Source organism: Rhamphochromis longiceps, linkage group LG9 (assembly GCF_057381845.1).
Source record: "Rhamphochromis longiceps isolate RC_006_pf linkage group LG9, R_longiceps_female_GT1.1, whole genome shotgun sequence".
NCBI lineage: Eukaryota > Metazoa > Chordata > Actinopteri > Cichliformes > Cichlidae > Rhamphochromis > Rhamphochromis longiceps.
Genome location: NC_140565.1, coordinates 838,779 through 865,723, shown reverse-complemented (window position 1 = coordinate 865,723; position 26,945 = coordinate 838,779). Strand labels below are relative to the sequence as shown.

The following is a 26,945-nucleotide window of genomic DNA, read 5'->3' as shown; positions in this document are numbered from 1 at the left end:
CTGCCTAATAATGCCACAATATTAGGCATTAGTAAGGTATTATTAAGTGTTTAATTCATCATTTATAAAGCACTACTCCGTATGTAATTTATAATTACAGATATTAATGTTTATTCTTGATTAACAAGCTCACATACAGATACAGATCATGATAGCCCGCTGATGGGTGGACATAATGGTACACCTCACCTGTGATGTGGATGATGCAACCATGAGTAATAACACCCCTAAATGAGAATTAGGAAAACTAGTGGAAATGTCTTGTGTATTCACCGGGGGGGCAGTGTGGAGGCGCGTTCATTTACACCAGGGGTGTCCAACTCCAGGCCCCGAGGGCTGGTGTCCTGCAGGTTTTAGATCTCACTCTGGGTCAACACACCTGAATCACATGATTAGTTCTTTACCAGGCCTCTGGAGAACTTCAGGACATGTTCAGGAGGTCATTTAGCCATTTTAATCAGCTGTGATGGATCAAAGACGCATCTAAAACCTGCAGGACACCGGCCCTCCAGGCCTGGAGTTGGAAACCATGATTTAAGCCCTTGATACTATATATACTTATACCTTGTAAATTTGTTCAGAGAATATATAATTATGACAGAATAAGCCTTTCTATAAAATATTGATACAGGTTTTCAGCAAATAAAATACAGGTTGTGCACACTGAACAAGCCAAACAGGAAGTGATGCTTGCATTCTATGATTATTACTAAGTTGAACATGAAAGCATTAAACGATTATTTCACTGAACTGCTAATATTCAAAGTTTAGTCTGTGTGTATTTCTGCCAGAAACATGTATTTGGACTTGCACTATATATTTCTGATGATTAATAAGGTGAGCCACAAAGCTCTGGCACTGTGCCTAAAACTATTAGTAATTCTCAAGATTTAGGTTTTCCAACTAATTTAACAGTCATAGTGGTAATGATCACAGTCACACCTGCTTACTCCAGTTGTCTGCCGCTAATCTCAGTCTATCACCTTTGTGGTTTTTATGTGAAAGGGACACAAGGGATGTGTTCCACATGTAAGAGTCCAATGTGCAGTATTTATTTTATTTAGCTATAGATGGAAAAACTCCATGTGCTGACAGGTCGGAGAGAATTACATTGGGGCAAAAAAGTATTTAGTCAGCCACCGATTGTGCAAGTTCCCCCACCTAAAATGATGACAGAGGTCAGTAATTTGCACCAGAGGTACACTTCAACTGTGAGAGACAGAATGTGAAAAAAAAATCCATGAATCCACATGGTAGGATTTGTAAAGAATTTATTCGTAAATCAGGGTGGAAAATAAGTATTTGGTCAATAACAAAAATACAACTCAATACTTTGTAACATAACCTTTGTTGGCAATAACAGAGGTCAAACGTTTACTATAGGTCTTTACCAGGTTTGCACACACAGTAGCTGGTATTTTGGCCCATTCCTCCATGCAGATCTTCTCGAGAGCAGTGATGTTTTGGGGCTGTCGCCGAGCAACACGGACTTTCAACTCCCGCCACAGATTTTCTATGGGGTTGAGGTCTGGAGACTGGCTAGGCCACTCCAGGACTTTCAAATGCTTCTTACGGAGCCACTCCTTTGTTGCCCGGGCGGTGTGTTTTGGATCATTGTCATGTTGGAAGACCCAGCCTCGTTTCATCTTCAAAGTTCTCACTGATGGAAGGAGGTTTTGGCTCAAAATCTCACGATACATGGCCCCATTCATTCTGTCCTTAACACGGATCAGTCGTCCTGTCCCCTTGGCAGAAAAACAGCCCCATAGCATGATGTTTCCACCCCCATGCTTCACAGTAGGTATGGTGTTCTTGGGATGCAACTCAGTATTCTTCTTCCTCCAAACACGACGAGTTGAGTTTATACCAAAAAGTTCTACTTTGGTTTCATCTGACCACATGACATTCTCCCAATCCTCTGCTGTATCATCCATGTGCTCTCTGGCAAACTTCAGACGGGCCTGGACATGCACTGGCTTCAGCAGCGGAACACGTCTGGCACTGCGGGATTTGATTCCCTGCCGTTGTAGTCTGTTACTGATGGTGACCTTTGTTACTTTGGTCCCAGCTCTCTGCAGGTCATTCACCAGGTCCCCCCGTGTGGTTCTGGGATCTTTGCTCACCGTTCTCATGATCATTTTGACCCCACGGGATGAGATCTTGCGTGGAGCCCCAGATCGAGGGAGATTATCAGTGGTCTTGTATGTCTTCCATTTTCCGATGATTGCTCCCACAGTTGATTTTTTCACACCAAGCTGCTTGCCTATTGTAGATTCACTCTTCCCAGTCTGGTGCAGGTCTACAATACTTTTCCTGGTGTCCTTCGAAAGCTCTTTGGTCTTGGCCATGGCGGAGTTTGGAGTCTGACTGTTTGAAGCTGTGGACAGGTGTCTTTTATACAGATGATGAGTTCAAACAGGTGCCATTCATACAGGTAACGAGTGGGGGACAGAAAAGCTTCTTACAGAAGACGTTACAGGTCTGTGAGAGCCAGAGATTTTCCTTGTTTGAGGTGACCAAATACTTATTTTCCACCCTAATTTACGAATAAATTCTTTACAAATCCTACCATGTGAATTCATGGATTTTTTTTTCACATTCTGTCTCTCACAGTTGAAGTGTACCTCTGGTGCAAATTACTGACCTCTGTCATCATTTTAAGTGGGGGAACTTGCACAATCGGTGGCTGACTAAATACTTTTTTGCCCCACTGTAAGTTATTAGGGTTCAACCTGGTCTGTACATCTTTTTTAAACTATGTTATTGGAAAATTATTAGCAGCTGACATTTTTAGACATTTCTATAATTTTTCCAGGGATTGTGCAATCAAAGCTTGATCATCATCATTGAGCCCTCAGCCTGAATGTAGGGAATGAACCAGGAAACTGTAGGAACTGTCTGAATCCTGACGATGAACAAATAAATAAACACTTTAATGAAACAAATTGTTAAATATACTACACACAACATTCACAGACGATGGAGTATGCATGGTGACACGTCTGTCAGCTTTGACCATTTTGTCTTGGTTGCTGTTAGTTTTCTTCCTTTTTATAATGTCTCAAAATGTCCTAGGACTACATGTGTTTAATCACCAGTTGCTATTAGAAATCAAAGCATCTTCCGATCTAGTTCTCAAACAAACTGAGACAGGACAAGGTTACGGACTTCCTCCACCACCTTTGAGTCATCTGTTCTGGGTTACCTGTGCAGCCATCCTCATGCCACACCCTGGAACAAGCGCCCAAGGAAACGGGCCTCTTCTTAAAAAACACAATCTGGACACAACCATTCTGGCTAATTACAGGCCAATCTCAAAGCTCCCCTTTCTTTCAAAAGGTCTGTGAAAGTGGTCTATTTAAAGCTGCACCTTGATCTTAATGGGATGTCTGAAAAGTTTCAGTCTGGTTTTAAATCAGTACACAGCACTGAGACAGCACTTTTAAGGGTTTTTAATGGTATTAACTCTGGATTCTGGCAGCCCTGCTGCCCTCTTGTTGTTGGACTTGACAGCTGACTTTGACACAGTCAGCCATTATATCCTCCTATCATGGCTGGAATCATATGCTGGCCTAAAAGGGTCTACTCTTCAGTGGTTTCCTTTCTACTTATCTTTATTTTTTTATGTGAACATGGGCCTCTAGTGCTAAAAAAAGGACTCTCTCTAAATTATGGTGTACTTCAAGGCTCTATCTTGGGACAAGCCTTGTTTGCACTGTATATTGATTGATTGATAATACTTTATTCATCCCGAGGGAAATGTTATGTTGGCACTGGGGAACTCCAGGCCTCGAGGGCCGGTGTCCTGCAGGTTTTAGATCTCACTCTGGGTCAACACACCTGAATCACATGATTAGTTCATTACCAGGCCTCTGGAGAACTTCAAGACATGTTGAGGAGGTAAATTAGCCATTTAAATCAACTGTGTTGGATCAAGGACACATCTAAAACCTGCAGGACACCGGCCCTCGAGGCCTAGAGTTCTTCCACCCCAATCTACATGGACGTTAAAATCACCCACATCAATTATTTTATCTGAGCTGAGAACTAAATCAGATAAAAAGTCTGAGAAATCAGACAGAAACTCTGTGTAAGGCCCAGGTGGACGACAGATGATAACAAGTAAGACTGGTTTCTGAGTTTCACAGCTGGGGTGGACGAGGCTAAGCAGCAGGCTTTCAAATTAATTAAAAGTCTGTCTGGGTCTTTGGTTGATTAATAGGCTGGTGTGTAAAATTGCTGCCACACCGCCCCCTCGGCCTGTGCTTCGAGATTTCTGGTAGTTAGAATGACTCGGGGATGTTGATTCATTTAAACTAACATAATCATCCTGCTGCAACCAGGTTTCTGTAAGGCAGAGTAAATCAATTTGTTGATCAATTATTAAGTCATGTACTAACAGAGACTTGGAGGAGAGAGACCTAATATTTAATAATCCACATTTCACTGTTTTACTCTTTGGTTCAGATGTGGATACTGTATTGTTCTTTCTTTGTAATTGTTTATGTTTAATTTGCTGGCTTTTAGTTTGTTTTTTGTCTGTTTGGGAGCTGACACAGTTTCTATGGAGATGGGTTTTTAGGGGGGTAGCAGGAGGAGAGAAGCTGCAGAGAGGCGTGTAAGACTGCAACTCTGCTTCCTGGTCCCAACTCTGGATAGTCATATTTTGGGTGGTTTAATAAATTTGTCCATATTTCTAGAAATGAGAGCTGCTCCATCGAAAGTGGGATGGATGCCGTCTCTCCTAACAAGACCAGGTTTCCTCCAGAAGGTTTGCCAATTATCTATGAAGCCCACATCGTTTCTGGGACACCACTCAGACAGCCAGCAATTTAAGGAGAACATGCGGCTAAACATGTCACTCCTGGTCTGATTGGGGAGGGGACCAGAGAAAACTACAGAGTCCGACATTGTTTTGGCAAAGTTGCACACCGATTCAATATTGATTTTAGTGACCTCCGATTGGCGTAACCGAGTGTCATTACTGCCAATGTGAATTATGATTTTACTGAAAATCTTTTGAAAATGCAAAATACACAGCTACCCAGTACAACCCATAATGCCATATATTAAAAGTCTTGTACTTACCTTGTTGAAGCTATTCAGAGACACCCTAACATCCAAGTGTTTTGGATGCACAAGTGATTTCCTTTTGTATTTGCTAACACTGTTCATTATATTCAACTGTACAGAATGGAGAAGGAGATTGAGGCCTTGGAAACACAAGAACTCAATATCTCTGCCAATGAAGAAATTGTGGTGAAGCGGCTAAAAGAGGTGGAGAGAACAGCTGAAGACATTATCAAGGTAAGCAAAAATCAAGTGCCTTTTAACACTCAGCTTGCCTTTTTGGCTGTGACACTAATGCATGTCACTTATTAAATACATCTGGGCGGATTAGTGCTACTAGTACGCTAGTATTTGCTTTTCACCTTAGTACGATTAAGAATAATGGACAATGAAAAAGGAAAACAATAAAAGAAATCAAAGACACACACCTGTATTTTGATGTGTTGATGTGTCAACACAGCTCCCAATAACAGATGATGCACATTAAAGGCTGTGTGACACAAAGGACCCATACATACACACTATTGGAGTACTAGTTATGTTTTATTTGCAGCTTTTTTCCAAGATCACTCAGTGGAGATTTTCATGTGGAACAAGGCTTCCCACAGAGGGCCTTCTTCACCTGTATGAACGCTGTCTGGCACTGCTCTGTCCACTGGATCAGATCTGGGTCACCCTTTTGGGTTAGAGCAGTCAAGAGGCTGGCCAGCTCTGCGAAGTTTGGCATGAACCGGTGGCAATAACCAGCCAGCCACAAGAACTGCCTCACCTCTTTTTTTAGTCTTGGGACATGGGCAGTATACGATGGGTGTTGTTTTCACCTCCTGCAGGCCCACTTGCTCACCTCCCCAGATACTGTACCTTCCCTTTGTCTGCTCACACACTTCTTCAGGTTGGCTGTGAGCCCCATCTGCCTCAGAGACTCTAGGACTATGGCCACCTGCTGCACATGCTCTGCACAGGTGTCACTATGGATGATGATGTCATACACCAGGTTCATGAGACACTGGAAAGTTGCTGAACAAGCTGAACGAAAGTGTGACAAATTGGTACAAATCGTACAGAGTGGAGAAGAATGACTTTCTTTAGACTCTGGAGATAAGGGGATGTGCCAGTAGCCACTGGTTAACTCCAGTGTCATGAAAAAGGTGCAATGCCTATCTGATCCAGGAGCTTGTTGACCCGGGACATGACATATGCATCAAACTGTAACAATTCACCTTGTGGTAGTCGCCACAGAACCGTATAGATAAGAACTATGGGGCTAAACCAAGCACTTCTTTCTGAACATTTTTTCTTTATGTTGAGGTAACCTGTAGGGCTGTGAATGCACCATCTCACCAGGACACATTTCAAAATTGTGCTCTGAGTGTGGTATGGCCAGGCAGGGGGGAGAACACATCTGCAAAACACTGTTGCAATGCAGCAACACCCATTCTCTGGGCTTGTGTGAGATGGTCATTACAATGGGGGGAGTTGGGAATAGTGGAATTTGGCACTATCATCTCTCTCCTTCGCCAGGCTAACCAGAGAATTTCCCAAAAGCTTTAAAGCACCAACAACTGGGTGTGTTCCTCTTCTGTGCGACTGTTACAACTCACCCAATACAGTCTATGTGTGATTAATACAAAATTCAGGTAGGCCAGTGCTGTGTCGGGGCGCACCATGTGACCAGTAATTTTTATCACTTGGTCAAAGGCTGAGTATAGAGTTTTGTCATGAGACTGCTGTAGTGGGAAATCTTCCATGGAGTGAATCAGTGCCGTCTCCTCCCCAGAGTCAGCGATGGATGGCCTCGGATCACCGCTGTACACAGCATATACACTACATGCTGCTACAGGTCATGAATGCATCCCCACACACTGCCCCAACAGGTTTTTAAATCATGGCCAATCCGTCCCCAGAATTAAAGGATGTGTCAGGCATGACCTAACCACAGCCTTCCCACTACGCTTTTTGTCCTTGTACTTAATTTCTGGCAGCACAGTAGGATATTTGTGTATGTCCCCATGCATGTACTTAACCTCCACCCACTCTACCTTCAGCAATGCCCCGGCAATGCCCCAGGCCAAACCAGAGTTTGGTGGACCCTGAGTCTACAATAGCCTGGTGTATACCCCTTACCACCTTACCACTATGCGTCCCTCGTGGACTGAGGGAAGGTGTCAGAGGGCAAAGTGATGGCAAAGGACCACTCCGCTGTTCCTGTCGGGAGTCCCTTGACAAACTGCTCGAGAATCATCAGATCCAGCAGCTGAGCCTCCACCTTTGTGTGGCTGGGCTTTTTGCGGCCCTATTCAGTACCCCAAGAAGTTTTGGTGGCAGTCCTCGGGCACATGGCCTAGGCCAGGGGTTGGCAACCTTTCTGATGATGAGTGCATCTAAAATTTTCCTCAGAAGTCAATAAATTGCAGTAGCAATTTATTGACTTCTGCAATAAATAAATAGCAATAAATTTAATAACGCTCTATATTAACAGTTACACACTATATAGAACCACTTTATAGAATTATATTTGTTGGCAGATGTTGGCAGCTGTCAGCGAATAGTTATCAGCTATTTTGAAACAAAAAAAAAACAAAGACTTTTTATCCATAACAGCAAATACAGAAAATGCAAATGCTATTTATGGTCTCCTCACAACAATGATAAGAAAAATAAACTGGGCCAATATGGCATGTTTGTTAATACAGAGACACACATGTTAATATGATCTCTGGTCTCCCACTCAGAGACACAGGTCTCCGAGTGTCCAGCATTCAGAGGCTACCTGAGGACTCGTGTGAGAGAAAATCTGCTCACACAGACATGTAGAGCCAAACACTGTCAATAAGGCCTCTGCAATGTTCTGAAGACAGTTAAACTTGTCAGGCAGTGATGTCCAGCAGGTGAACATGCAGCTCCATGAACATGCACAGCTGTGGATTCCAGCTGCGTCCGTAGTTCTGCAAACTTTGACCCCACAGAGTCGAGCTTTTCAGTTCTATCAGCTGCATTTCGATGTCCTCTGTGTCGAGCCAGTTAATGCGAGACAAACCCAGCTGCTCATTAAAGCTTTCTGGTTTGATCAGAAAAGAAAACATTGGTCCATACGCCTGAAAGTCCCGAAAACACATTGTGAATTCTGTCTCGAGTCTACGGATGTATCCGTGTGTTTCCACGGTGCTGCGCTGAGCGAACAGCTGCTGAATCTTTTGAAGTGTTGGAATGTGGAAATTTCAACATTGCTTGAAAAAACTGCCAGCTAGCAACGTCCCTCTCACCGGTAGGCTAAGTTATTTTTAGCCAATTACAAGTTCCATCTGATAGTTGGGGTTGTTAGCTAAGATACCGTCATTAAGAAGCGGCACAACTAATGTGTGTATGCGAGCTAATTTGCAATGTGCACCGCTGTCCCAGCCATTCATTTTTTAATGCACCTGCTCAGATTAACTCACTGCGTGTCGTGCCCAGGGCTGGACTGGGACAAAAAAATCAGCCTGGGCATTTTGACTAGAGACCGACCCACCAGGTATTAAAGCCATAAAGCCTTTGAATGAAAACAAACGCTGTTGTGACAGTGATGTACAGTCTTGTTGGTATATGTATGATTTTTATACATTTTAAATCAGATAAAAACTTTGGTTTTTATCTGATTCAGATAATTATTTAATAAAAGCGAGACATTTTAAATGAGAATAAGAAAGAAAAGTATTTCTTTGTGCCCCCCTTTCCCTGTTAATGTCCTACCTGCCCCCCTGGCATAACTTTGCTAGACCCGCCCCTGCACAGTTACCAGCTGTCAGCTACTTAGAAAAGGATCCTGGTGTTATTTGTCTCTCAGAAACAGTTCATAACTTCAACTCATTCATGTCACCTAAAAGGTAAACCTGTTTCTCCATCACCTGTTCAGCTCTGATGATTCAGTAAGGACATCTCCTGGTTTCATCTTCATGTTTCCCTCTCACCAGATAACCAAACCATATCATGACCAGCAGCTTTACAGCTGTGGCTCCAGCAAACAGCCGATCAGCTGATCATTGATCAGTTTCATGATTGAAGTAGCAACAGGAGTGGGAGGGGCAGAGAATGACAAAAGAAGAGGCAGCTCTGCAGCAAAGACACAGAGTAACTCCAGCTTTGTGTCTTTTTCTATTCTAGCTGAAGTCCGGGACAAACTGTTCCTTCTCAGCTCAATACGAAATGCGTAATATTTTCTCTGAATGCGGGACGATTCCGTTTGTATGGGACGGTTGGCAACTCTAATAATTAACCTTATAAATAAAGTTCACTATCAGTAACATCATAGCACCACCCAGCTGTATAGAAACTCCATCATGCTAGCTAGCACGCAGTACGAGTTATTGTAACTGACTGTAAAAAGTCAACACAACGAAAATAAACTCCATCTAAACTCGGTTTATATCTGACCCAGATAGACTGCAGGTCATAACTTCTTACCTGAAGTTCAGTTCACCTGACACTCGGACCAGCGGCCGCCTCGGGTCTCTCCTCCTCCTGCCTCCCCTTCCCTCATCCACCTGCTGGCCTCAGTGGAAGCTGTGCCATAGCCACCACCAGAGTTATTTTTACACATCTGGCCAATCCACCACCTCTCATTGTTTATACCATTACAAAAAAAATCATCGGCCCATAGAAACGAAAAATCACAGTCGGCCCAGATGGCCAGTCCAGCTATGGTCGTGCCATCAGTTAACCCTTCGCGTGCCAGCTGTGGCACGTGTGCCCAGGGTTGCCGATCCCTGTTCTAGAGTTTTTAATTCTGCACCTGACCCCACTGCCACGTTAAGTCTTTTATTTGGTCTGCTGTTAGTGATGTCATGTTGCCTTAATGTCATATTATCTTCATACGAGGAGCAGGGTATCTTAATCTTATAATGTTACAACCACATTTGACTTGAACACATTTGACTCGAACTAGGGATGAAGTTGGTAATTAGTAATATTTTAGTTAATGTTACGTGTTAGCTGTTTCATTACAATCAGTTGAGAAAACTATATTTTGATGATGAAGGCAACGGCATCAGCCTTGAGTGTATAGTTTTCATTGCCACACAACTACCAGCAGAAATATATGCCTACAAGAAGAAAATGATCACACAAATAGAATTATAGTGTTAGACTTTAAAATGATAAACTGATATACACACAAAGCACTGTGCATAGTGTACTATAGATGTGTACTGTAGTGTTAATCTGCAGTTAGATCAGTTAAGGTCTTAGACTAAGGCTTGTTCATTGTCCATTGGGGTCACCTTTAAAAACACTAAGTACTCAATTACTGCATTTTTTAAGTGTGCAGAGTAGCTAAATGTGTTTTGCTGGTGTGGTTTCATGCAATCCACGCCAGTTTTACCGAGGACGATGATGATTTGAATTTTCATTGTTGTGAACAGATTCTAGCACCTTTTTAAAGGAATGATGTTTTCTCCTGACTTCCTGCTAACTGCTATGCTATCTGTAAGCTCTGCTTGTTTCTAATAAGATGTTCTCACTGAAGACTGTGTGGGTGGGCTTTGTTGCACAAGCGACTGCTTCGAGTGAATTAGGTGGCAGATAAATGGATTACTCACATTGTGAGGATGCAGTGCAAGGACTAATATGCCTGATTTGCTTTGCTTTCTGTCTTCATTTAACCTAGTGAAATTACTAATGTGACAGCTGTGGACTGCCGTTACTAAACAAGCTGAACTGTAGCACTGCTGTGATGTTTACTTCATGCTTCTTTCACTACTTTGAACCTCAACTACTTTGTCTCCACATATAGGAGGTACACGCAGAGTCCCAACCAGGTGTGCACTTTTTTTAGCTCTTTGATGTGCTGTGAGTAATTTCTCCTGGTAAATGGTTACAAAACTTATTAGAGCTTCATTAAAGTATAATAGCAGCTTTTGCATCATGGGATACTTGGTTATCCCGAGTGTGCTCAGATTACTAGAAACATAATAAAATGTTTATGGCATGATAAAACTGAGCATCAGTTGTGAGAATTCATTCAGAAGATGGATATCAGTTTTCATTTTGATCTGTAATTTCTTGTATAAGTGTCTTTGTTGTCACATACTGGAATAATGTGTCATATTACTAATATAATGAAATCTTAAAAATGGTGACATATGTATATATTTGCCCAAATATAGCTAATCTTGGCTTATGTTGTGCTTGCTTTCATTTCACTGGTCTTATATTCTTCTTAGATGTGACCCATCATGTCCCTTCACCACTACCAGATATGCTATCACTCATTCCACTGGCAGCAGCAGAAACCCATCCTGTATGTGAACTCGGTAGCCATGAACCAAAGAAAGGTATACTTCTGACAGGCTGTAAAATATTACATTGGTGCAGATGGATTAAAATGATCATCCTTCAGCATGATGCTAAGAATACACTGATCAGCCACAATATTGAAACCTATAATATTGATGCTAGTCTATAACAATGTTACCATGTTTCAGTGGTTATGTGACTGGTACATGCTGTTCGTATCATACATCTGATGCCAGCTGTCAGTTTCCTTGCACTGGAAAAATGTAATGTACATTACATCAGTCTTGATGCATGCTCAGTCATCCAGGTAAGTAAATCTCCAAAAAGTTGATTCTGTTCATCAGGACGTTTTCACTGGGAGAAATGTTTCGTCATCATCCAGGTGACGTCTTCAGTCTCAGCTGACTGCAGGTTTCAATCTTATAAACAGTACATTTACATAATGACTGAAACCAGCCCACTGAAGGAACAATGGGCTGGGAGGTCAGTTCCTTCATCGTGATTATGCAAATTCTCATGACTATTGATCAACAATCACTGATCAATGGCCATGAGTCCCATTCACAGAGAGTTGGGGAATGGCTGCAATCACAGCATTGTAAGATGGTGACAGATGTACCCTTAGGCCCCTCCTCCATTCAGAGATGGTCTTTCCCTTTTCACGTAAATGGCCTCCTTGACTCCGCCCTCAAACCAGCATTCCTCCCTGTCCAGGATGTTACATCCTCATCCTTGAAAGAGTGTCCACTGGCCTGTAGGTGTAAATAGACTGCAGAGTCCTGGCCTGACGAGGTAGCTCTTCTGTGTTGTGCCGTCCTCTTTGGTTGTTTGGTTTCCCCGATGTATAAATCCTGCCAATCCTCCTGCACTTAACAGCGTACACTATGTTACTCTGTTTGTGTCGGGGGACCCGATCCTTGGGGTGGATCAGTTTTTGCCGCAACATGTTTTGGGGTTTAAAGGTCACAGATACGTGGTGTTTAGAGAAAATGCGTCTCAGCTGTTCCGATACTCCTGACACGTACAGGATCACTACAGGTTTTCGCTTAGTCATTGGTTGTCCTTCTCTCCTGGATCAGCTGGAGGTTTCTTTAGGAGCCTTTCCAGCTCTGACAAAAGTCCAGCTGGGATAACCACATTTACTCAGGGCCTTCCTGATGTTCTTCTGCCTCCCTGGCCGCTGTGTCAGTGGGGATGGTGTTCGCTCTGTGTTGTAGCGTCCTGATGACGCCCAGTTTGTGCTCCAGTAGATGATGAGAGTCAAACCTTAGATACTGATCCGTATGTGCAGGTTTACGGTACACGTCAGCTTTTAGATGTCCTCCATTACTGATGGAAATCTCAGTCTAAGAAGGCTAACCTGCCACTGTTCATATCCTCCCTGGTGAATTTGATGTGTCGGTCCACCGAGTTAATGTGATCTATGAATTGTGGTACATCCTGAGATTTGATTTTCACCCAGGTGTCATCCACATACCTGAACCAATGGCTTGGTGGTGTTCCAGGGTAGGATAGCAAAGCCCTCTTTTCCACTTCTTCCGTGTACAAATTGGCCACGATGGGTGAAACTGGGGAGCCCATGGCACCCATGATTCTGCCTGTAGAACTGACCCTTGTATGTGAAATATGTGGAAAGAAGACGCAGTTCAAACACACTTGGTCGGTGCTGAGAGCGGTCCTGTTGCTGCAGTCAGAGACTGAAGAAGTCACGTGGATGACTGATGAAATGTTTCTCCCACTGATAATGCTGCGTCCAGATGAACAGAACCAACCTTTCGGGTACATTACACAACTTATCTATATAAAACTTTAGACACATAACACACTGATCAATAATTAGTCATTTGTTATCTTGTAATTAGCCAAACTAATGAAAAAAGGTCTGTTACAGTTGGGTAACGATGATGTGAATATTTGAGCGACGATGAGGTTGAAATGAGTTTAAGACTCAAAAAATGTGTTTTAAAGTGGACTTTTAGCTGCATCCTGTCCGAGTTCTCAATATTTTATGTTACATTTGTTTACAAATTGAGAATTAGTTCAGGACTACATGTTGTAAAAAAACATTTTAAAAGGCACAGTGTCTGAAAGTCAGAGCGAGAACCATCTAAAGTCTCAATACAGCAACACTGAGTTTGATTACCCTGACTCGTGTCTGCTCTCAGTCCTTTTGCACTGCAGGACAAATCCAAAAGACATAAGGATTGCAGATTCAGACTGGATGTGTATCCACTTTGGATCCAGCTTATTCTTTCCCAAAATGATCTGTATTCTTTATTTAAAATGAAAACTGTGCTGAAATATTTAAAATCAATGAAATCGTAGACTTTTTTGTTTGCCTTTCCTGATAAAACATGCTGTCCTGTATTTTTCAGTAAAATGTTGGGTAATTCGTGACCACAGAAAGTATAAAAACTGGTTTTCAATGGTTTTCATTCTTTTGTCACGCACATGCTTAACTGAGCGTGAGCTTACTCAGAGTTGAGACTCTTGGACTTGCTTACATAGTGTTACTCAACTTAGACTTCATGGTTAAACTGTTGTTGAATATGTTATTGAGTTTGTTGAAGATACTTCCTGGGGCTTCTTCCAGAGGCCTGGGACCTACCACAAAGCTCAGGCAACATACCAGGGGGATGCTTCCCTTATTCCATTTCCCAGATTATATCATTCTTTTTCCACAGAAAATGATCCCTATGACTGCTACCTATTTTATGACGTGGTGATTAAAAGTCTATAAATCTGTTGTAAAAAGCACAGGCAATAAATGCTGACGCAAATCTTAATTTAGTATTTTAGTGATAGAGCATAAAATAAATATTGTAATTCCAGAAAATTATCAGTTTGTATTTCTAAGGTGATGGCTGTACTTTAGAGCACTGCAACTGTTTATTGTCCCACAACCTGATAAAGAAGGTTTGTGACTTTGTCACAGATCAAAGTGAAATTAACATGCGTGATTCCACAGGAATTCTTGGTGTGTGTCCTGTGTTCTAGTAGCTTCAGTTTCAACAGTGTAACATAGACTCAGCAGCAGATTAGAATCAATTACAATATTTATACATTTTTGATATCACCAAGTTAATACATGCATGCACAGTTTGCATTTCAATGGTTGTAGTAAGATAGACTGAAGCAGCACGTATCAAATGCATTCCCCCAGCAAAAAATCTATATTGTACGTAAAAGCTTTTGTCACTGTAGTTGTTTCCTGAGCATTTCTGATGCCTTAGTTGTAGGGATACAATTGAAGAGTGAAACCAAATCAAAGGACAATATGATTTTATCTGATTCAGTGTACGTTTGTGGACAGCATTAGGGAACACACACATAAAGAAAAGTGTTATCACATGTGGTTATTCCAACTGGGTCTTCAAGACGCACAGGAAAGAAGGTCAGAAACCAACTGGGGAGAAACAGAATGACAAATGGAACGACACTGCCATCCCTTATGTAGCAGGTCTGTCAGAGAAACTCCAAGCACAACATCAACATCCCAATGCACTTCCGACACGGGCACACCCTTAGATGGAAACTAGGTCTGTCGAGGTCTGTGGAATTACAGACTGAGTGTGATGTGTAGGACCCAAATCCAAACGCTCGGAGACAGAATCATCTTAATAAAGGCAAACCATGATGATGACCCACGAACAAAAGACTAAGCATAAAATACAAAAAGAAACCAAAGTATATCAATAGAACTTAGGAACATAAACCATTTCTCAAAACCCAACTCTAAACACAGAAAGAGCCCGACCAGAAAGACCAGAACCATGACAGGTAATCCCAAGGACAAAACTCACAAACAAACAAGCTAAGCAGCATAGTGTATGCTGTGGGGTGCAGGGAGAAGTGCTTAAAACTTCTGCATTGGAGAAACTAAACAGCCAGTCCATAAACAAATTGCACAACATAGAAGAGCCACCTCAACAGGACAAGAGATAGCTGTACTGTAAGGATACAGGTCACTCATTTGAGGATGCCAATGTTTACACTTTGGATGAAGAAGACAGATGATTTGAGAGAGAAGTAATATAGACCATGCAGTCCTCAGATCCCTTCCCAGGTGCCTCAACCCATCAGTTGACCTTAGTATGTCACATGGTTTCCCGTGAAACCCCTGGTGTTAATAACTCATGCCTTTTTTCATACCCTGGCTCTTGTGATGACGCACATGATTGATAGTGGGTCAGTGACCCTCTTCAGGGTCAACCCCCACTAGTGTTTGAATACCTGGGACTTTCCACCATTTGGTTTTAGAAGTAAACAAGTCTTTTGGATGAGAGGTGAAAATCACAAAATTTCACAAAAGTCCACTGGCTTTGTTTCCAAGCTTCTTAGCCTACTGTGGCCTTAATGACTGAGAACCTACACAGACATATTGGCCTGTAGTGTTGTTCACCACATTCCCACTGAGCTCTTGATGATGGCTCTTAGGCACTTGTTCATCTTGTACAGTTCTAAGCATCCCAGGCATTGAGTCACAGGTTTTCTTGTAGTTGATGGAGATGTTGCACAGGTTGTTCAGTCTGATCTTGCAATCTCGAGTACCTGCTCTGTCTACTAGCAGCTGGTGTTTTTCTCCTGCTGGTTTCTGCTAGTTCCTTTCTGGGCTCATGTATTGAGCCATGTACCTGTTCATCTTAGCCACTATGACGACTGCAGGAGCTTTCATGAGGTGCTGAGGGAGGTTTTCTGTCATTAAATACAAAGAAAACTCTTCCAAATCAAGCATTAGAAGAAAATTCAGCAATATGAACTTTATTTGAACAATATTTATTGTCCAGTACATGTCCTAAGAGTTCATCTATGTCTTTCATTCCAGCTACATTTGCTATGAAGATCAGTGTGGAAAATGATAAGAAAACAGGCAAAAGTCATGTGGTGTCAGCTTCAACCATCATCCCAGAAACCATCCAAAAGAATGGGATAAAGGTGTATGATGATGGACGTAAGTCTGTGTATGCACTGCACCCAGGGACAACTAAAATCCATAGTGAAACAGTTGGAGAGATGACCCCTACCGAGGTAGAAGAGCTTCTGCATCAGGCCGCTGATAGGAATGTACCTACTGAGGTGCAGTACCATCTACCTGTCTATTCTGTGCCCTATATAGGGACGAATAGGCCATCAACACCAAGGAAATCAACTAAATCACTAACAAAAAACTCAAAACCCAGCCCCTTACGGAATGTAAACTCATTCAAAACTGGATCTCTAATCCTAAATGAGAAAAACCACTGCAGCCAAGGCCTGCAGGAACAAAAACCCCCAAACAAAACTCCTCTATCGATCTGTCAAGACTCGACTTTAAAAGTACGAAGAGTTGGAGAAGGGGCCAAACTGCACTCTCGAGAGCAGGCCAAGTGTGAGACCTTTCTAATACCACAGTCACACTTTAGCACCAAGTGTCCAAGAGCATTCGCCAACATCACAACAGATACAAGCAGTCCAAACACAGCAGCTCTTGTTTCAGTTAAATTCAGGCCTGAAGGAATGCCTGGACCCAAAGAGCCAGTCTACAGAACATTAGATAGATCTAGTTCTTCACTCGTCCACCATAAATTTGATCCTGATCCCTTGCTAGGCACCTCAGGTGACTCTAACAAAGATTTACCCTCTTGTGCAGAAAATAATGTCTCTCTGAACCTTGTCAGCACTCTGCCAGGGGAGCTAGAACCCATATCAATGATCTTCATGGGCTACGAGAATGCTGAGGAGGAGGAAGACATTCAAGCTGAGTTGGTGATTATTGACAACAGTTCTGATAATAACGACAACGATGAGGATGAAAATGAAATCAACAGGGAAGAGTATCTTTTATACCACCCACAGGGGTACAGAAGCAAAGTATTTCAACCCAAGGTGCATACAGCTAAGGTCATAGAGCTCAGAGACATTACAGATACCTAAAGAGACCAGGAGGATTTAGGACTCCACAAGCCAACATTCATCCACAAGTATGGAAAGCACAGTCCTTATTTACAGGAGCGGTCAAAATGGAGACGATGAAGCTCAGTCAAACAGGAAAATGAGAAACTGAATTGTTAGGAAAAGAACTGGGAATAGAATTTGTTAGGTGATTTTTCTTCCCCAACATTTGTCTTTTTTTCTGGTGAATGTGCTCATGCATGCATTTTCTGCTGCCAAGCCAATGTAGTACTTCTCAGCCTGCCAATCTTTAATAATAATAAATTGTGATTCGTGCCATTATGAAACCTTAACTTCTCTTGAGTGATAGAAACACCTGATAGACTTTTTGTTTATTAGTAACTGTGCCACTGGAATTTAAATTTTATCATTCAGTTAGTTTGTTGCTTTGTAACTGAGTTGCATTAAATGGTACTGTGCTGTGAATCAACCTGTGCTCATACCTTTGATCTAAGTTCATTTGTTTGGTCAAGTCTATGTCTTAAATTTCTGATGGCAGTTATCTACCAAATTTCCTTGTTTCTAGTGCACTTTAGGAGTTGGAATGGGAAAGTCTGGTATTGGTGGGGCATAAACATGTCAAAATATTAAAACCTTTGTTGTAAAAATATTAAATATATCATTTTATTACGATGTCCGTCCTCATAATTTAGTCAGCTTGAACTTTGATTAGATGATTTCTAATTTTACCTTTCATTTAAATGTTTTCTGAATATCAAAAATATCCTTCCTTTGGGACTGCACCTGCTCACTCCTTTTTTGTAAATAGCCTTTGTGTTGGACTTCATATACCATGTTTTCTGCACTATAAGGCGCACCTAAAATCCTTTAATTTTCTCAAAGATCGACAGTGCACCTTATAATTGGTGCGCCTCATGTATGAATTCTGGTTAGGCTTACTGACCGATTTTATGTGGTACACGGCGCTCAAAAATCTATCAAAAAATGTTGTAGTATGACTTTGCTAAGCTACGAAGCCGCACCGCTTGATGGATTGTCTGAGCATTACGATTACCGTAGTCAGGAGCCTCGCGGAGTAATCTGGGTCCAAAACTCCGTCAGCTTCAGGTCCCAAAGTCAAACGAACACTGTGGCACCAATGAGAGTTACAAACTGTCTAAATTCTTTCACCTTTAATAAAATGATCAGCGTTGCTGCTTTAGTTTAGTTAGCAGGAAGTTAGCTCGCGAGTTTCCACCTAAGCATGATATAGCATGTTCTGACTGAGAGATTTCTGAAACATTCAAACGTACAGCTCTGCTATCACTTCCAACATAAATGAAGACAGAAAACTAAACAGCAGTGACGTTTGTAGGGTTACTGAAGTTGGGCTAGCTGGTATATACTGATGTGCTACGTGATCGCTAGTGACACAGCTATGTTAACATAAACACAGCCCGTTTCACAGTGTAGGGTTGCCAACCGTCCCTTAAAATACGGAATGTCCCGTATTTCGAAACAAAAGCACACGTCCCGTGTTGAGCTAATAAGGGACGCACTTTGTCCCGTAATACAGTGAGAATCAAAAGTAGTCTATAAATGTTTATGGAATTAACGCTTTGTTTGAAAACATAATTCCCAGCCCCTCTCCTGCTTTGTGACCAATGAGCTGACAGCACACTTATGACAATTCGAGTATGACAATTCAGATTACCGCTCATCTCATTGGTCGAGGAAAGGTCGCTTACGGAGAAAATACCGGAAGACAACAGATGACCACAACAACAAGCATGGCCAACAGGGAAACAAACGCCGACACTGCGGTGCAAGTCTCGGACGACAGTACACCTAAAGCTGGGCAGACACTGTGCGATTTTTTCAGTCACGATATTCAGCTCCTGCTCAAACTGCACGATTGACTCGCAGGGGTTAGAAGGTCGTAGGTCACGATGCAGGTCTCACACTATACGGCCCGATGCTCTGATGCGACCTGAGTGCTCACACTGTGCCTCCATAACATGAAAGTTATAACAGAAAATCTGTCGCTCTCTCTCTCTGTCTTTCACTCACACAGACACACCACCACCATCAACTTTGCTAAATTGCTAAACATGATCAGGCAGCTGTGATTGAGCAGCATGTAAATCCAACTATTTTCAGGGTTGTTGTGGTCGTGATCATTTTGTGATGCCACATGGAAGTTCTACAAGTTGTGCCTCCATCGCTTGTGTCCAGATCACACGCTGCACAGCCGTGCTGCTCCGTCTTTTTCACCGACGTTTATGTGTTTGCGCGTGAGCAGTGTGAGCGGCTCACGAGCGATTGATGATTGGGAGCTGGTCGTGAGGTGTTAATCGCTTCTCGTTACCCCACGTATACTACACGATGCACGATGAAGTAAGCACAGTGTAAGCCCAGCATTAGAGCAGCAATGTTTGTTCGCTCAGAAAAAGGCTGCAAAAGTACAGGGAGGAATGGGAAAAACACCTGGCTGGAAAAGTGCACGATAACACCTTTAAAGCGCACTGCACTGTGTGCCGGCGCACTTTTTCCATAGGCATGCTTCTAGTGGTGGGCACATGAAGAACATGAGGGGCGTGACAGCTCGGGGAACCCTTAACCAATTTCTTGTCCACCAGGCCACGGCAGAAGCAGATATGGTATGTAAACACTGGTTTGTTGTTTAAACCCTCTGGTTAAGGTTAATATGGGCATGTGCAGTGAATATCAGGGCTATGTGGCCAGAAGTGTGATAATATAACTTATTTTGTGTAATAAACAACTGCAAGGATAAATGATTACAACAAATAGATGACTAATACATAAAAGTAATAGATTAATAATGATGATGAGTTATGATGCGTAATCATGGGAACAAGCGGGTTTTAGAAACAGGAGCAGCTGATTAGCATTAGAAAAGCTGAAATACTCAGCTGAAGCCAATTGTACTAAATGCACTATATGTGCACTGTTACAAGAATGTTTTTCGTTCTATTGTTTTCTATTAATTTATATGATTTTAAGTTAAGCAGGACAGAGTTCTTTTAAAGAAAGATTTACTTATATTCTCAAAAGTTAAGCATGACAGGCTTCTGTTTAAGAAAGAGACCTGTTTTACTGTGTTAATGTTGTCATTTTGAGCTAAAAATAAATGGCTAAATGATCATTTGTTTCCCATATGGTCATATCACAAAGAATATGCATCTGCTTAAATCAAATTCAAGTCAAATGCTTAAAAAATAATTTCACACACAAAAAAAAGAGCTACCACACTGGGAAGGGTGAAGACAACTGGGTTGCCCGGCCCTGGCCACGAGGTGTCCCTTATTTATTTTTCAGGGACTTGGCAACCCTAGACACAGCTATGTTAGCATAAACACAGTGAAGCTGGAGGATGAACGCTAACTTTTTTCCTCTCGATAAAAGTTAACGTGAAGGTTCCTGATGGTTAGAGACAAATGCAATCGCATGGCAGGATGCTGTAAACGGACCAAACTTCAGTCAGGAGAACAACTGAGATGATCCATCCACAATACGAGGTTAGTCATTAATATACTGCAACAACAATGGTACAGAAGTGGAGGAAGCAAGAAGAATGAGTTGAGTAAAGTTTGACTTATCTGCCTGTTTTGTTTTGCTTGATGCACCTAATAATCCAGTGGGTGTGAGATATATATATATATATATATATATATATATATATATATATATATATATATATATATAAAAAAAACACCCAGCACGCCCCTGCGGGCGGTTTATCCTTCAAGCTCGGGTCCTCTACCAGAGGCCTGGGAGCTTGAGGGTCCTGCGCAGTATCTTAGCTGTTCCCAGGACTGCGTTCTTCTGGACAGAGATCTCCGATGTTATTCCCGGGATCTGCTGGAGCCACTCGCCTAGCTTGGGAGTCACCGCACCTAGTGCTCCGATTACCACGGGGACCACCGTTACCTTCACCCTCCACATCCTCTCGAGCTCTTCTCTGAGCCCTTGGTATTTCTCCAGCTTCTCGTGTTCCTTCTTCCTGATATTGCTGTCATTCGGAACCGCTACATCGATCACTACGGCCGTCTTCTTCTGTTTGTCTACCACCACTATGTCCGGTTGGTTAGCCACCACCATTTTGTCCGTCTGTATCTGGAAGTCCCACAGGATCTTAGCTCGGTCATTCTCCACCACCCTTGGGGGCATCTCCCATTTTGACCTCGGGACTTCTAGGTTATACTCGGCACAGATGTTCCTGTACACTATGCCGGCCACTTGGTTATGGCGTTCCATGTATGCCTTGCCTGCTAGCATCTTGCACCCTGCTGTTATGTGCTGGATTGTCTCTGGGGCATCTTTACACAGCCTGCACCTGGGGTCTTGCCTGGTGTGATAGACCCCAGCCTCTATGGATCTTGTACTCAGAGCTTGTTCTTGTGCTGCCATGATTAGTGCCTCTGTGCTGTCTTTCAGTCCAGCTTTGTCCAGCCACTGGTAGGATTTCTGGATATCAGCCACCTCCTCTATCTGCCGGTGGTACATACCGTGCAGGGGCCTGTCCTTCCATGATGGTTCCTCGTCTCCCTCCTCTTTCTTGGGTTTCTGCTGCCTGAGGTATTCACTGAGCACTCGGTCAGTTGGGGCCATCTTCCCAATGTATTCTTGGATGTTCCTTGTCTCATCCTGGACTGTGGTGCTGACACTCACCAGTCCCCGGCCCCCTTCCTTCCGCTTAGCGTACAGCCTCAGGGTGCTGGACTTGGGGTGAAACCCTCCATGCATGGTCAGGAGCTTTCTTGTCTTTATGTCAGTGGCTTCTATCTCCTCCTTTGGCCAGCCTATTACCCCAGCAGGGTACCTGATCACGGGCAGGGCGTATGTGTTGATGGCCCGGATCTTGTTCTTACCATTCAGCTGACTCCTCAGGACTTGCCTGACCCTCTGCAGGTACTTGGTGGTTGCAGCCTTTCTAGCGGCCTCTTCATGGTTCCCATTTGCCTGCGGGATCCCCAGGTACTTGTAACTGTCCTCTATGTCTGCAATGTTGCCTTCTGGTAGTTCAATCCCCTCAGTTCTGACTACCTTCCCTCTCTTTGTTACCATCCGACTACACTTCTCCAGTCCGAACGACATTCCAATGTCATTGCTGTATAGCCTGGTAGTGTGGATCAGTGAATCGATGTCTCGTTCACTCTTGGCATACAGCTTGATGTCATCCATGTACAGGAGGTGGCTGACAACTGCTCCGTTCCGTAGTCGGTATCCGTAGCCAGTCTTGTTAATGATCTCACTGAGGGGGTTCAGGCCTATGCAGAACAGCAGTGGGGACAGAGCATCTCCTTGGTAGATCCCGCACTTGATGGTAACTTGTGCTATGGGCTTGGAGTTGGCCTCTAGTGTTGTACGCCACATCCCCATTGAGTTCCTGATGAAGGCTCTTAGGGTCCCATTGATCTTGTACAATTCTAGGCATTCCAGTATCCAGCTGTGGGGCATTGAGTCATAGGCCTTCTTGTAATCAATCCAGGCAGTGCACAGGTTGGTCAGTCTGGTCTTGCAGTCTCGGCTGATTGTTCTGTCTACCAGTAGCTGGTGTTTTGCACCTCTGGTATTCTTGCCAATTCCTTTCTGTGTCCCGCTCATGTATTGACCCATGTGCTTGTTCATCTTAGCCGATATGATGCCTGACAGGAGCTTCCATGTAGTACTGAGGCAGGTTATTGGTCGGTAGTTGGAGGGGACCGCTCCCTTCTTGGGGTCCTTGGGGATCAGGACCGTCCGACCTTCGGTTAGCCATTCCGGGTGTCTCTCGTTAACTAGCAGCTGGTTCATTTGTGCTGCCAGACGCTCGTGGAGTGCAGTCAGCTTCTTCAGCCAGTAGGCGTGAACCATGTCGGGCCCTGGTGCTGTCCAACTCTTCATACTGGAGACCCTTTCTTGGATATCTGCCACTGTGATGGTTACTGGACCCTGTTCAGGGAGGTCGCTGGTCTGGTCTGCCCTCAGATCCACTAGCCACTGAGCATTGCCGTTATGGGTTGCATCCTTCTCCCATATGCTCTTCCAGTATTGCTCCGTCTCCAGCCTTGGTGGTGCTGTTCTCTTATTGTTCCCTTGCCACTGAGAGTACACCTTTGCTGGTTCTGTGGAGAACAGCTGGTTTATTCTCCTGCCTTCTATCTCTCTGGTGTACCTCCTCAAGCGGCTGGCCAAGGCTGTGAGTCTTTGCTTGGCAGTTTCCAAGGCCTCAGGTATGGACAGCTTGCTGTATTTCTTAGGCACCTTATTTGTCGCACCTTTCTGCAACTCTGTTAGTTGGCTAACCTCCCTCCGTGCTACTTTGATCTTGCCCTCTAGCCTCCTTCTCCATGGAGGGTACTGCCCCTTGTGGCTGTTCAACTTGTAGCCAAGCATCTCACTGATCACTGCTGCCGTATTGTAGATCAGCTTGTTAGTGTCGGTAATCGTGGTTGTAGGTATTGCCCGTAGTGCTGCATTAACATCATCTAGCAGACCTTCTGAGGGTACTTCACGTAATCTTGGTAACCGGCTACGGGGGATCCAGGTTTCAAGCTTGGCCATGATCCTATTTTTCAGGTCAGTTCCTCTCGCACTCAACGATCCTTCTCCTATCGCACTTGGGGCTATGTACCCAATCTCGGGTGGGGGTGATGATATCTCCCCCCTGACCTGGCGTCCTGACTCCTCCTTGCCGTAGCATTTGTGTTGTACCTCGTCAATCTCTAGCTGTGAGAGCAGTCCCTTCTTTCGAATGTTGGAACACTGAGCTACTAGTTGTTTCGCTGTCATTGTGGATGTTGGGTATCGAAGAATCCATAGGTCCCTCATCCTATTCATGTAGCCCCTTCCGCCGGGGTTACTTGCGTAGTAGCATTCCAACAACACCCTGTTTTCGTCCCTTGCCCACCGATGCCTATATATATATATATATATATATATATATATATATATATATATATATATATATATATATATATATATATGTATATATCAGGGACTTGGGTAGCTGTACTTTTCTGCAACATTAACATTCTGTGCTGTAGAGCTCAGGTGGTAGAGCAGGTCACCTACTGACCGGAAGGTTGCTGGTTCAATCCCTGGCTCCTCCAGTCTGCATGTCAAGTGTCCTTGGGCAAGATACTAACCCCACGTTGCTCTCCGATGAATCCATGCTTGTGTGTGAATGTAGTTAGAAAAGCACCCAGTTTAGAGACAGTGCTTGTGAGAATGGGTGTGATTGGGTGAATGTGGCATGTTGTATGTATTTGAGTACAGAGAGTAGAAAAGTGCTATATAGCAATCAGTCCATTTACCATTCTGTCCCAGCACAAACCATTTGCCTCTTCCTTCTAAAGTTGATCATTAGCCCTCTGTTCTTGTTCACATTCAGATGCAGATGATTTCTCTAAGCACTGCTCCTGCCTGTCAATAGCACATGCAGCCACTGCAGAATGAGCACAGACTGAGCTGTACTGACAGTCTGAGGTGAAATGGAATGGAGACAACACAGTACCCTGTGGAGCTCTGAATTTCACATCACCAAATCACACACACAGTTTTATGGTACTACACTGACACAGCTCATCCTCAGATACTGTGCCTGTCTGTCAGGCGCTCAGTGATCCATGAAATGGTGGATGAATTTAGAGAGATGTCCTGTAGCTTCTTCTCTCTCAGTATCAGTGGCTGAATGGTGTTTAAAAAAATCAAAGAAGGCGAGCCCCCCCAAAGACTAACCTCTTTGCTGCATCCAGTCACAGATTTGGTTTGTATGCTAACTGCAGAAACTCTCTAGATGTTTTCACCTGTGGTTTTAGCTGGGTCAAGAAATACACTGTGAGGGCAACTGGTGAATACTCATTAACTTCAGATGTTCCATTCTCTGTTAAGATAATCATGTACTGCTCCACTAATGTTGAGGTCGAATCTCTGAGCTGACAGAAAGTGCTAGGTACGGTTTTACTGCACCAGCAGTTTGGCGTCATTGTCAAACTGAAAAATGAAGCCGTAGCACGATGGAAAGCAAATCTTACTGTATTATTCTGTGTTTATACTTCCCCAATAACCACTGGCTCAAATGCAGCCCCAAACCATGACACAGCCTTTTTAACTGTCTCCTGACCTCCAACATACACATCCACAATTAACTGAATCAAGATGTCAAATTTGGGTTCATCACTCCATAAAACTTGTTACCACTGACTTTCATGAGGGTAATGCTCCAGTCTTCATCAACAGTAACAGGGTGGAGTGTGTACCATGGTTTAGATTCCATGGGATCTCCTAAGATCTATCAAGGAAAGCTAACATCACAGCTCTGTTGGATAAGGTCACTTTTCCTAAGAAGGCTAAAAATGCTCCCCCTACAGGTGCTGCCGACCAACTACAGCCGGGGTGTCCAAACTTTTTTCACTGAGGGCCACGTACATAAATATATAGGAGGGGCTGGGCCGCTTACTAGAAATTAGGTATATAACCTTAACTTTAGTGTATTAAAGTTAGAAAAATCACTTAAAAGTGGTCAAATGTGTTATATTGTTGAATATAATTAAAGCTGCCTTCATCACAGCTTTCCATAAATGGATCTTTATTGATTTATTCAGAAAAAGCTTTGGTAGCTCGTTCTCAGAACAGCCTTAGATTTCTTCTTAGACAGCACAGAGAAAAACAATGAAGATGGGACGGGTACATTTCAAGCCTGTTATTTAAGTTATTAGGCTCAGCAACACATCTATTAACGTTCGCTTCAAACGATTATCAACATTAACAGGCTGAACTGGACTTAATAACAGGAGTGCATCATTTTAGTAGATTATTCTGGTGAGTATCAGCTGCGCTGGGTATGTAAATCGGGCCATCCAGCTGTGGTGCTGATCACCACTCGTGCCAAAATTCAAATGTCACTTGATCGAGGAGCAGATCTGCATCAGATGAGATCAGCTGACTACGTGTGCGTGCGCTGTGCGTATAAAGAAAGTGTTACGCAAAACCAGGGTAGTGACAGAATCAATGCGCTTTATTGATATTTGAAGCATGTGTGCACGTGCATGCTTATTAACACACGGGTACTGTGGAATAGATTTTTAAAGCGCTCGTGCTCTCGTCCACTCCCTGCAAAAAAAATAGCAGCTGTGCGGCGTCTGTGGCGTCGGTGCTCTAATCACATGCGATGGAGTAAAAATCAAAAGCGCAGCTTCATCAGACAGCTGCAGTTTAATGTTGGCTGACGAGTTTTCAATGCGTCGCACGACTGGATTTCTGGACACGCTGACGTTGTTGAAGTTCTGCACTTTTTCCGGGCACATTATTTCGGTGACTTTAACGAGGCCGTGTTTTATGAGGTCTCCATCTGAAAAAGGCTCGCCATGTCTTGTGATGAGTTGGGCGACCTCATAGCGGCTATTGGAGCCTTCTCCTGGACCTTTTGAGCACGAAGAAATACTGTTGCTGACCCCACAGGAGAGCTACCCTTTGCTTTAATTTCTGCTCTGGCTCAGCACCAGTGTCGGATGCACAGGCCTGATGTTTGGTTTCATAATGACGTCGTACATTATCCTCTTTCATAACTGCCACAGTCTCAGTGCAGATCAAACAGACACACTTTGTCTTGAACTCTTTGAAGGAATCTTCACTCTCCCACCATGTCTGAAATTTTCTGCACTCACTTTCTACTTTTCGCTTCTTTGGTTCTGCCATGTTTAGTAACTTGGGGTAAATTTCTTCTGTGA

At 43.3% G+C, this 26,945-nt stretch overlaps 2 protein-coding genes across 2 annotated transcripts in view; both read left to right on the top strand.

The window, feature by feature from the left end:
* palmdb (palmdelphin b) overlaps nucleotides 1-26,945 on the top strand; it is an 86,018-nt gene that overhangs the window by 29,177 nt on the left and 29,896 nt on the right. Inside the window, exon 5 of the mRNA XM_085417954.1 lies at nucleotides 5,193-5,307. Within this exon, the coding sequence (XP_085274080.1) occupies nucleotides 5,193-5,307 (115 nt within the window). The remainder of the gene's footprint in view (nucleotides 1-5,192; nucleotides 5,308-26,945) is intronic.
* LOC146661485 (palmdelphin-like) lies at nucleotides 11,177-17,866 on the top strand. The gene is made up of 2 exons (XM_085417953.1): nucleotides 11,177-11,378; nucleotides 16,166-17,866. Exons 1-2 carry the CDS (start codon nucleotides 11,177-11,179, stop codon nucleotides 17,251-17,253), a joined length of 1,290 nt encoding a protein of 429 aa, XP_085274079.1. The 3' UTR covers nucleotides 17,254-17,866.